Below are 12,361 nucleotides of genomic sequence, written 5' to 3' on the forward strand. Positions count from 1 at the left end.
AGGCTGGAAGTCCTGGAATAAAGTTACAAATTGCTGCATTTAACAGATGCAGTTCTGACAGTTTGACCCAACTGTTGATTGCTGTTGCTATCAGTACCACAGGACCACATTTCACACTCCTTGGGTTGTGTATATCTTTTGCTAACGCAAATGCGAGCTTTGCTGGCTGAAAGGGGGCCTAGTTTGGGGCTAATACGTCAGTCTGGTCTAGTAAGTTCTCTAGTTTTCAGTTGCCCAGGCCAAAGGATCTGTACTTTACTCAGCAGCACTGAACAATTGCTGCTGAAGGCAACGTCATCCCTGTTATCGTAAACGTTATTGTAGGCACTTCCTAAGGCAGAGATTTCTTGACTTCTCAGACTATTGATTCCCTTGCAGCATAAATTAAGATGTATCATTATATTCAACTTTGGGAGCTCGAGAAGGGTGCATTTATGTAAAGAAAAGTGTAATGAGAGGGCTTAGCGTGTTGCTTTTATTCCTGTCGTGGAAATAGGAACTTTTTGTTCAGAAGCGCTTACCTGACAAGCTGTATTAATATTCCAGTTTTTGTCTGGTTTTAATTACTGCTGCAAGCCAACCAGTAAGTTGTAAGAACGTACTTTATTTTAAGTTAAATAAATAGTGACCGTAACAAGTTTGAATTATTCAAAGTGTAGAAAATACCACCCATGCACAGGCAAAACCAGTGTAATTCAAGTACGGAATAAGATTTTAGTATACAGCAAATTTAATGTGTATCCTGTGAATAAAGACAAAAGAACCGTAGTAGAACAACACTGAAGTTAAGCAATGACCATCTTCATTTGTACTGAAAACACAATAACATTCTCATTCACTCATCAGCATGAGAGTATTTGCATTTTCATCATGCTATTTAAATAGAGTATTTTGAAGTTTGACTTCCCATTTTCCACTTATAAAAATAGCATTTCCAGTCTCCTTCCAGCTGCATCCAGCGGGGAAAGAAAATGAAGACTGCAAATCTACATCATCTCTTTATTTCTTAATTTAAAAGAGGCATCAGTACTTTTGGGCAATGGTGGTTTTATCTTGCTTTGATTTTGTGCGCTGTCGTGCCTGCACTCTGTCACATTGAGCATACACTTGTATCAAGTGTAGGAGATTAATGGCAGCAATGTTATACATTTAGACTGTGCCAGTCCTCTGTTAGAATTCTACTTAATCTATTAATCTTAGATCACCTAAATATAAGATGATACAGATTTTTAGGAACAAACTAATGATGAATATATCTGCAGCCAGCTCTGTCTTAAGATTTGAAAACACATTATTTTTCCACGGTCCAGTCCTTTAAATACTAATGGTGTGCACATTCATAATGAAGCAAGACTGACATAATTATAGGCCACTTATATGAATTCTTTGAGTCCTGTATCCAAAAATCCAAATTAAAAAAAAATGCAACGGACTGAAAATTTACAATTTACCAACTCACTGAGGCTCGCTTTTGAAGATGAGATTACCTGTTCTTAAAAATTCTTCTATGCAACTAACTGTGGATAAACAGTACACCCACTTCAGGATACCAAGATACAAGATAGTGAATGCTATAGGTGTTACCATTTACTTATCCACCAGAAACCAGACTTGCGTTACTTGGGTTTACAGAACACGTGGTTAAACAAGCTGATTTCAAAAGGAACATGGAGTTCTCAGAGTCCAGCTTGTTATCCACTTCCCTGTGAACTAAGTAAAAGGAGAGCACAAAGAGTGAAAATACCCACGAATCCTTAGCGACTAGCGGTGGCAATCCAAATGTGTACATTCTCCTGCAGCTTTTGCTGTATTTTCCATAAATATATTCACTCAATATGATTGTGAAGGAGGTCTTCTCATTTAAATGAACACACAGCAATTACACCTTGTCTGGACAGACTGAAACAGTAGCACCTATAAATACAGGCTGGACCTTGTTAGAATGCTGCTGGGGGTCTCTACGAACCTAGATTAACTACGTATAAAACACATCCTATGGAACACGTGAAATACAATAGAAAGGAATGTGGAGTCATCTTACGTAACTGAATTCCCAGGAGAACGGAGCTAGACTGGATCAATGTGCAGAACTCATTATCCTTCAACATAACAATAGTCTACAGCCTTTCATTCAGGCCCCCACTTGCTGTTTTTCCTCACGTTATTTTTTTTCTCACTTAATAAGTGACCGGATTCAAATTTGTCATGCACTTTTTCTGCCCAAATCCACTTCTCTTAAGTTGTAAAGAAAAAACTGTTTGCTGTGGTTTTTCAAAGTATGCTTAGTTCTTAACTCAAAAATAATAGCTGTTTATGAATGCTATCAGCATAATTTTATTTAACAAGCATGAAGACTATTGCCTAGTAACTTCAAGAAACATGTCCAATGATTGTTACTTTTTGATAATGTGTCCATAATAATCAATGCAAAAGAATAATAACTTATTAACCCCCCGTATTACAGGCTCTCTATATTTACCTGTGTAGTGCCTCATACACCTATAGCACTATAAAGTATATACCAAGCATCCTTGAAGTGACAGTGTGTGTTCACAGTAGCGGAGGACGTTCCCCAAAGTCACATAGTAAACACTGTAATACATAGGTCCTTTTACAGAACATTATAGAGCTTCTCTGCAAAGTCAGCGTCTGTCCCCTCAGTTTTACATTTTAACATTGACAATTTCATAGGGAAGCAGTGGAGAGTTTCATGCTGCTCTTGCATTTACCTCCCAAATTCGCCATGTATCAAATTGGACCAATCCTGCAGGCTTCCTGTTTCCCAAATGATTAATCAGACACGAATGAAATATAAAACTGAGACATGTTTTTAGCTTCGTCTGGATTTCTGCAAAGAATTCAGGAGCTTGCAGAAATGTGACTGTACAGAGGCATCAATCCCCACCTGTCAACAGGAGAGGGGATCTCTCTTTGGATTATTAGAAAGGTCTGCTTTAACCTGACATAATTGTTGTTTGCCAAAATCTATTTTCAAAAATTACCACTCCTGCTGTGGGTAGATTTATTGCTCCTATTTTCATAGTTAATTGTGAAGTGCAAACTGCTTCTACAGAAAGAAAAATTTGAACCAGTGACAAGAATCAGCCTTTCTGCAAGGGAAGACAAATTCGTGGTAAATGTGGACGAGAACCATGAAGCTTGCTAGTATTTTTCTGAATATGCAACTCTCCCGTTTTTCTTTCTGGATTTGGAAAACGATTAGTCATTCGCGTATGCTGTGCCAACCCATGCAACTGGGTTCTGTACTGGGGTCTTAAATCAACAAGCAGTATTTGGTATCAAACATTGCTTGTTCAGTGTTCTCCATCCTCCTCCATGCCTCCCCCCTCCTCAACCATTAACTTATCTAAAATAGAGGTTGTTTACTTCTTTTACCGGGGTTTTCATCCTTCCTCTTTTCCTCCACTGAAATAATATTTTGTGTATTTGATGAAAAAAAAAAAGTATTCTATTCACTTTGTCGGACAAAATATCCATGTTAGCCTCCAAATCTGTGTTACTCTCAAACACTGTAAACAGTGACCAGCAGCAAACACTAAAGCCTATTCAAGAACAAAAAATACAGACTTCTGAGAATAGGGATCTATTAATAGCAGACAAATCCCTGTTATAGCCAGTAGTGATAATACCCTGATACTTCATAGTTAACTATTACAAGTCCAGCCAGTGAAGACATCCTATTCTGCAGGCGGATTTGCATCTCTTTTGTTCAGAAAGCAAGAAGAAACAAATCGTGCATTTTAGGATATTAAGAGGCAAAAGTTCTGCTTTGTTTTTTCAAGTGCTAGGTTTAAATTCTCAGCTCATCCCAGGGACCCATCCTGAAATGAAAGGTGGGGCGTGAAACACCCCGAGGACAGGCTGGAGGGGGGTCCCTCTTGTCAGAGCCTGCACCGCCCTAAGAGAGTTTTACCACACAGACGGCCAGGACGATGGCAATAATGAGCACCGCGGAGAAAATAATCCCAGCTAGGACTTTGCTGATATCGCAGAAGGATTTATTCTCCTCCACAGAGATCATGCCAATGGAAGAAGCACCCACGCTGATGGTGGATTTTAGTTCAGCCCCTGGGTCTTGCTTAGCCTCCACTGTCCATTGGGGGACATTGACCTTCATTTCCATCTCGTACATCATCTCTCCTACCTGGTTGATTTCATTCTCGAGGTCTTTCAAATCCACCACGTCGATATTGTGCTCGGCCTCGTATTTCATGTTCTGGACGCTCATTGCCCTGGCGGCCACACCAGAGGTTCCCCCACTCATGCCTGTCTGGATCAGGTGCTTTTTGGGGACGTTTAGTGGGAACTCGTGGCCCAGCTCCAGGGCTCTCCTCATGTCGATCTCCAGGATCTCTAGGCACGTGGAGAAAATCACCCATAGCCTCTCGAACTCGGCTTTATCTTCCTTACTCACGGTTTTGTCCTTCAGGACCGTGGTGAGCTTGTTCCTGTTGGCCACCGCCAGCTCCTGGGCTTTCTGCCGGGTCTTCTTGAGCTCCTCACGCAGGTTCTGGGAGTCCGAGGTGCCGCCGATGGTCAGCACCATGTGCCGGTAGCAGGCGGTCACCTTGTTGAGAGCGTCCAGCAGCGCCTTGCACTCCTCCTTCACCATGGTCCCGCCGCTACTGCGCCGCCGGGCCGCCGCCGAGGCCGCCCGCTACCACTGCACATGGCAGGCGGCTCCTTCGGCCTCCATTCGCGCCCCGGCCGGCGGCTCAGGCGCCTCCGGGAGCGCGGGCGGGCGGCGGGGTGCCCTGGGGGGCCGGCAGCATCGCTCCCCGCCCGGGAGCCGGGGCGGCCCGCTCCGCGCCGCGCTGGACGGCAGCCAGGGCTTCCAGCCGGCGTGCGCCGCTTTTCGAAATGTGCCGAACACCCGGGCGAAAAAAAAAAAATAAAGAAATTAAAACAGGGGAAGGGTAACGCTCCCGAGACCGAGCGCCGGGCACCGGCTGCCCCCGCCCGCCCCTGCCCGCTGCCGGCTGGGCGCCCGCGGAGTCGGACGGCGCCGGGCGGGGAGCGCCGAGGACCGGCCCTATAAGGCCTCGCAGGCTCCGCCTCCCCAGGCCCCGACCCCGCGGCGGCTGCCCAGCTCCTCGCTCACTCCCCGGCCATTGGCTTCGTGCGGCGCCGCTGTGCCGGGCCCGCCCTGGACCCCGGTAGGGCTCGGCTGAGGCGCGGGGCGGCCGGGGGGGAGGTGGGCCGGGGCGGCGGCCAGGTGAGACCATGCTGTCGGTGTAAGTAGCGCTCCCGCCGCGGGCGCCCCCGCGGTGGCGGGGCCCGCTCGGGCGGCCGCCGCCCCGCCGCGGGACTTGGTGGGCCCCGGCGGCGCCCTCTCGCCCCGCCGGAATGTGGGAGGGCGGCGCAGCAGGGCCGGGCGGGGGCTCCGCCGGACGCGGCCTGCTCCGCGCCTGGGCGGCCTGCGGCGGGGGCCGGGCCGGGCGCGCTCCCGCCCCATCCGGGCGCCGCCGGGCTGGCACCTGCCCTCCACCCAGCTCCTTCACCGCGGAGACACCTGTAATGCGGTGCGGGACCGCCTCAGCCCCGCTGTGCGGGCTCCGGCGCGGGGCCGGGGCTCCCGGCGGTGTGGCCAGCGCCTCGCGGGCACAGCGGGGGAGAGCCCCAGCCGCGCCGCCCCCTCTGGTGTGGGGGGAGCTGGTGCCGCCCGGAGCGGCCAGAGGTCAGAGATCCGGGAAACGCGGCGGTTCCCCGGTCGCAGGTTCGTCGGGAGGAGCCTTGCGAAGGCGCTGAAGCGCAGCACGGTGACAGCGGTGGCACCGCGCCGTGCTGGGGCCGTCTGAGCCTGCTCGGGGGGCAGACGGAGCGACGCTCAGCGCCGCACGGTACACGGAGCTCGGTGTCTCCGGCACACGGTGTGTCTCTGCCATTGCGTGCCACAGTGTCGTCTGCTGCACGTGCCCCTGTGTCTGCGGAGATCTGAGGGGTTTTCTGGTGCCGCAGTGTCTTGAAAAAGATGTGAAGGCATGTCCCCGAGAGAAGGGGGAGCGTGACCCTACCCCTTGTTGTGCCCCCCCGGTAGCGCAGCAGGATGCTGTGGGGAGCAGGGCCAGGGCAGACGGGCTTTGGGGCTGAGCCCAGCCCGAGAAGCCTTGTCCAGACTGTGCTCCTTCTTCTGGATCTTGGTAGCTTGGGCTCCACTGACTCTTTTTTTTTTTTTGCCCTAATTCTAAGCCATATATGTAGCTTCTGCTGCAGGTTGCCACCTGTGGAAGAAACTGCCTTTTAACTTCCATACATTGCCAAGTTACTACGGAGCAAACTGAGTAGCTGGCTACCAATTTGTGTGTCAGTAGCCTAGAAGCAGCAAATCAATAAAGTCTGTTTCCCTGTAGGAATAAAGAAATACAGGATGATTTTGACCTGATTATAAGTGAAGTCTTTATAATTGCTTAATCTCTGTCAGGTGGAAAAAGGATTAGCTCTGGGTTTGAATCTGGAGTCCTGTGTGACTTAAGTGTTAAGCTTATTGCTAACTAATTATGCATATTTGTGTGTGTATAGTAGCAGTGTTTAAACCCTGCCATATATTTCATCGTGGTGCATCAGAATCCTGAAACTGCTTCTCTGACAGAAGCTGAAAAGTGGAAAGAGGGGGTGATGCTTGGGGAACATGTGAGTACTTAAACCTGAAGGTGGCAGCAGTTATAATCAGCATCAGATAATGCCTAAATACATCTTTAGGTGTGTCATGTGGGAAGAAAGAGGCTGTTATTTAGACTAGTTCTAAATTAAGGTCAGCTGCATGCAGTTAGCCAATTCAGGTAGATTGTGGAAACTCTTAAAAAAGTTGGAGTCTGTCAGGCAGGCATGATGTTCTGAAAATCCAAATCTTGATACTGCTTTCAAGCAAGATGCTGACTAGTTAAAATATTGTCCTGGGAAAACTATTAGGATGGAGTGTGAAAGTGCTTAGAAGTGAATTAGGAAGCAGTATAATGAGTAGGAGGAGAAGTCTGTTTCCTGGTTCTGTGGAAAGACTTTCTTGCAAGAGTTGTTAATGACCATATTCTTATTATTCCAGTACCTTTAAAAATGTTTGCAAAGTATTCTGTGATGCTGCTTGAACATCACTACTTGTTAAATGCTATATCCTCATTTTAATAAACTTTTAAGTAGAATTTTAGGTAAATACTGCTCACTAATATTCAGAGCTTGTTTGAGAAGCTGTTTTGGGAACTTTGTACTTTCTGTTAATGTTTTTTCTCTAAACACGTTCCTTGTAATTGTTTATGTGGTTCGCTGATCAGCACTCTCAGCACTGTTCCAGGGCTTCCTTGTGAATAGCTCGGGGCTCTCCATCTGAGAACTTAGCGCAGCTTTAATAGTGGTAAGCCAAAGAATGAAAATTCTTTGCAGTTACTTCAGTAGATTTCTAAACCTGCAAGAACTGGGAATCTAGTCTCTCTTCTGCTGTGAAGAGGAGAATACAGCTTGTTCCTAATACTTAGCTAATGACAAGCGAGACTATCTCAGAAACAGTGGAAGTGCCGGGATAAAAGTGGGAAGCTTGCCTGTTGAAGGCTGAGACAGTCATATTAAAATGTACTTTCTCTGGAGGAAAGAAACAGTGACTGTGGAGAGCCAAGCCAATGTGTTCTTTGGCCTCAAGTCTGAGACAAGTAAGACTGTGTCCACATCAAACTACGGTGCAAATAAACTGTTAAAATACAAAGGATGAACCTTCTTACTACTTTTTGAGACAGAGCTGAGTCTTAGAGCTTATGAGGTGAAGTCCACAATGGAAAGCCGTGTGAGGAACTGACAGAAATCTGTCTGCAGAGCACTGGTGGGTGCTGGAGGGGCTCTGGGGGCGGTGTGCCTGAGAATGGTGAGAGTGGTGGCAGGAAAACCAGAGCTGTTGGGCCTAAAAAGGGCTTGGGAGTGTTAGGCAGAGGCAAAATCAAAACCACGGGATCCTGTGCCAGCTCATAACCCTTCACTGGAAGAAATGTGTGTCTGAAGGGGAGAGCAGAGGGAAATGAGCATCTTCCTGGAATGCTGCTGACCCCTCCCTTCCAGAGCCTGTTCCATCACTCTTAGACTGATCTTCTGGGATCATAAAACTTAGCTTTTCCCTGGCTGCTAGGGAGCCTTGAGCTGACTGATACAAATTCATCACTCTGTAATGTGATAATTCAGAGGTGTTATTCTGGCACACTTCACGTCCACAAAACCAGTATATGCTGCAGCAGAGTCTAAAAGGGCTGTGGGAGCAGACTGTGTCCTTTGCTCCATGTGGTGAGCAAGATGCACTGGAACATCTCGGCTGGTTTCTGTAAGATGCTCAGTGGTGGTCGTCTCTGGGGGAGGGAGTAAGGTTTCTTGTGTGCTCAGAAACTGAGAAAGGATCTTTTGTTTTAATTTTGAGGTGAATGCTGATTTGAGGGCTCAAGTCCAGATTATAACCTTTGCCCGTAAGTTGGGTAAATATGAGGAGTAATAGTGCAGGTTAAACAGTGGCTGAAGTGGTAACTACGTTTTTATTTGGACTGAGACTAGTTAAATTCCACTATTAGATTCCTGTTTGCTTGCAAAGTGCTTTAAGATACGCTTATCTTCAGCTGTTCTTGCTAACAAGCAGAACTCTTAAAGAGGGGAAAAAAGTACTTCTGTGTAAAAAAAAAAAAAAAACAAAAAAAAAAAAAACAAAAAACAAACCCCCAAAACAAAACAACACCCACAACAACAAAACCCCCCCAAAGCAAAAAAAAAAACAAAACCATGCCAAATGAAGTCATTTAGAACTGGGGAACAATTGCTTACTCTTACTCTTTCTGCAGAGTTCTGCAGTTGGCTAGTGTGATAAATACGCATACGGACTTTATCAGAAATGTCTGTCTGCTACTCTGAGCTAAATATCTTGTAGTTGAGTAATAAGTTGCTGCATGTTCTGATTTTCTCAATATTTTAGCCTCTCAGCAGGTGGTATTCTAGTTATTGGTTTACTAAGCCTTAGTTGTCACTGTTGTAGACTCTGCAAGCTAAGATGAAATTCATGATGTGTAAAACTAAGGAGGGGTGAAACTTCACAGTATTGCTATGGAAGCAAAATTCAGTGAATTTATGCTGCTTGAACACGACATGCTAATGGATCTGGTGTTGGAAAACTTTGGAGAACGTGGCATTGTGCTTCTTTGTAGCTGTACTTTTGGGGAGAGGACACTGATGTACTTCATGTTAGCATCTCAGTGTAATACCCTGACTTGCTTTCCTGGAAAGATTTCAGGTTACTGAACTAGGCTAATAATTTTTACCAACTTTGGTAGCTGTTTTGCCGTCTTTGCTCTGCCAAAGTATTATTAAAATGCTCTAGTGAAAACTCAGAATCTTATACTGTTCAGTATCAAATATGAAGTGTTTGTATACAGAATCCCTAATTCTGTTATGAAGGACACTTTCTCTGCAGTATATTTCGTTAGGTCTTTACTAGTGATATAACGGCACATTCAGAAGATGATGTGCCCAAGAGTTGAGTAAATAGCTGTATAACTTGAATGTGGACAGGATGTAACTGCCAAGTAACAATGCGAATACAATGGTATCTCCTACTTTAATGGTTGTTTGTCTAAATTCCAAAATGCTTCTTAAAAGGAACTGAAAACTCATAGGTCTAGAAAAGGTACCTTACTTGATCATCTCTAAAGGAAAACACCATCAATGACAAAATAAACTGTCATAGTTAAGTCCTACTCATTGTTTTCAGTACCAAACGTCATTAAGACCATTGTTTTGGAGAAAACAGTGACGTGCCTAGATTCCATGGTATGTTTTTCACTTTAGCTATCCCTTGTACCATTAATTGTATCATTAGAATTATGACTCTGTTCTTAATATAGAAAGGATCTGGCTGTTTTAAGGTTATGATTATGGGTTTTGGTTTTTTAAAGCAGTAACATAATGCTTATTAGATTCTCTGATCAGCTGGCTTCTGTTCTTCCAGCAACTTGTGCTATTTCTGTGTTTACAGGCATGAAGCCACACACTTCAGTGATTCCATTTAAATCTTTTATACAAATTAGTACTTGTGTATTGCTTTACAGCTCAGCATGATAGAATTTAATAAATTTCATAGTAAACATGGCTTATGGTAACTTTTAGTGGGCTTTCAGTTAAGCATTTAATAGTTCTGGTAATGTATGTAAGGGTTTGTACATGTCCTGCTTTCTTAATGTTTGTGAATCTAAAGCTGTCCAAGGTTAAACTAGAAGAGTAAGTCTGTATCCCCCCTGGTGCTGCCCCCTCCCAAGTTAAATTAGGTTGAAGTTGGATGTTGTGTTCTGCCAACAAACTCTCAACAGAGTATTCTAATGCGTTCCTAGAATTACAGCAATGCATTAGCCAGTGTTTTCAGATGCATTTAATGTTTGGGGTGGACTTAATCTCAAAAATGCCTGGGCCAAAATCTGGGGAAGCTTTAATGTTCTCTCTTGATTCTATAGACTTAATCTATGTCAGTTTAGTATAAAGGCCTTTGTTTTTTTGTAATTACTTAAATTGTAGAAGGCTTAGATCCACACTTCTGTCTCTCTGTAGAATGCTATGGACAGGTGAAGGAGCTCCAAGTGAATATAGTAACTTAACTGTTTCAGTTAGTAAGTTTTCCACCCTTTCTTTTTCATACCCACATTTTAATCACATGTGATGGCTTTCCACTAACGTAGCACTGGGTAGATGCAGGGGTAAGGGAAAGAGAAAAGGGAAGGAAATTCAGAACTATGATTCTCAGAACGGTACAAATTTGGCTAGTGGTGGTTATTTCCTGCTGTGTAGGAACATGCACGCGGTGAGCAGTTCAGAGCTCGCAATCTGCTTCTGCTCAAGGTGGGTGACAAATACCCATGTCAACTAGAAGTTTTAGCTTCCTTATTGGGGTATAGCATGGTGATGGCATCTTAATTGCATTACAGTTGCTAAAGTGTCATAATTCAATGTTTGAATGCAGTTTCTTTCCACTTCTTGCTGGAACTCTCAAGCACAATTCAACCCTGTCAGTAGTTCCGTAGTAAAAGAATTTACATGGCTGACACTAAGTGTTTTAAAACTAGTTATTTGTGGCATGTAACTCGTCAACCAGGAACTGAAGATTATAATTTCAAGCTCTTCCTGTGATGATCTGTCAACTGAAATGATTCTTGAAGTACTCTAGCTGCTTGTTGAGGTTTTTTTCAGGTGCAGGCAATGATTTAAGACCTACATTGATCATATAGACAGGAAGCTTCATAAGTTCAGGTTTTCTGTGTGAGCTTCCCTCCTCCCATAAACTACTTCCACCTTTTTTGCCAGGGAATTAAATCTTGTTTTTAATTCCTTCCTAGACAAAGCTTACCATTTTTTTTGATAGTGAGATATAGGTTTCTGGATGAGGAGGATTTGTGGAATGTGTTCATCTCTTCCCCTTCCTATCACGGGAAGAACTCTTTGGACTTAAAGATTTGTTAAGCTGAAAAGGGGGCAATGTAGCTATAGTGATTGGAAACACTTGTGCACTGGGGTTTTGTCTCTGCAGTCTCATGCTTGGTGTGGCTGCCTCGTGTCAATGTGCTCTTCCCCTGGCACAGTATCTGATGTGCCAGTATCTTCTCCATCACTGCCCTGGGGAGGGCCACAGCAGTCTCATTGACCACTTGACCAGATACTGACCATGAATTCACCAGATAAAAAGGCAGATGAAGATGACTCAGTGGGCCAACTACGTTAATAAAAGCTTGGTTTGGAAAGTGCCTTGAGGGACCGTATAATCTGGCTTCACTATGTCCATTATCACCTCTAGCAGAGGTTTGTCTAACAGCTTCTTAAAGACTTACAATGTGAGAGACTTAATAGCTTTGCCAAGCAATCTAAAACATGTGTTTACCTTCTCTTTTGGAGGGTGTTCCTGATCTGTAATCTGAGTTTGTTTTCTTCAGCTAAGGCCTATTTCTTCTACTGATGTGGAAAAAATGCCCTTCACTGAGAGCTTGATCCATCTAGGGGGAAAAAAATTCTTCTGTTTCCTGCAGTTTCTTCAGCATAAATATCATCGCTGGATTTAATGTTTTGGATCCTGCTTCTAGGGCTTTCTCACCTTTCTCACTGCAGGTTCTCCTCCAGACAGTTCATCCCCTCTGAAGTGCGGACCCCAAAAAAGGATGTAGGACTCCAAAATAAGTCTTGCTGTGGCACACTACCTTGCAGGTTGCACGCGTGTGTATATACAGCCCTGTTTGGTGCTTGACTTATGATATATAATAAATTGTCACTGATTCATGTTTGGTCTGTAAGGTGCAGTCATTTAAGATCTTGCTTGGAATTGCGGCCTAGCCAGCTGCTCAGCAGGCAGGAT

General features: G+C 44.8%; 2 protein-coding genes across 6 annotated transcripts in view; one reads left to right on the forward strand and one right to left on the reverse strand.

The window, feature by feature from the left end:
- Window positions 1-584: 584 nt before the first annotated feature.
- Window positions 585-4,633, reverse strand: RGS9BP (regulator of G protein signaling 9 binding protein). Its single transcript, XM_074582990.1, has one exon. It carries the CDS (start codon window positions 4,631-4,633, stop codon window positions 3,920-3,922), a length of 714 nt encoding a protein of 237 aa, XP_074439091.1. The 3' UTR covers window positions 585-3,919.
- A 447-nt stretch (window positions 4,634-5,080) lies between these two features.
- ANKRD27 (ankyrin repeat domain 27) overlaps window positions 5,081-12,361 on the forward strand; it is a 46,392-nt gene continuing 39,111 nt past the window's right edge. The window contains exon 1 of one of the 5 annotated variants that reach the window (XM_074582985.1): window positions 5,081-5,177. Coding sequence is in view for 2 of the 5 variants with exons in the window: in XM_074582983.1 (XP_074439084.1) it covers window positions 5,368-5,737 (370 nt within the window). In the remaining 3 variants the exon portion in view is untranslated. Of the gene's footprint in view, window positions 5,738-12,361 lie in introns of all 5 variants that reach the window. The other 4 variants (XM_074582983.1, XM_074582987.1, XM_074582986.1 and 1 more) reach the window with 4 other exon arrangements.

The sequence above is a fragment of the Larus michahellis genome, chromosome 4, assembly GCF_964199755.1.
Source record: "Larus michahellis chromosome 4, bLarMic1.1, whole genome shotgun sequence".
NCBI classification, from domain to species: domain Eukaryota; kingdom Metazoa; phylum Chordata; class Aves; order Charadriiformes; family Laridae; genus Larus; species Larus michahellis.

Bases quoted from the DNA above. Each gene is read 5' to 3' on its own strand.
- RGS9BP (XM_074582990.1), bottom strand. From the start codon at position 4,633: ATGGTGAAGGAGGAGTGCAAGGCGCTGCTGGACGCTCTCAACAAGGTG.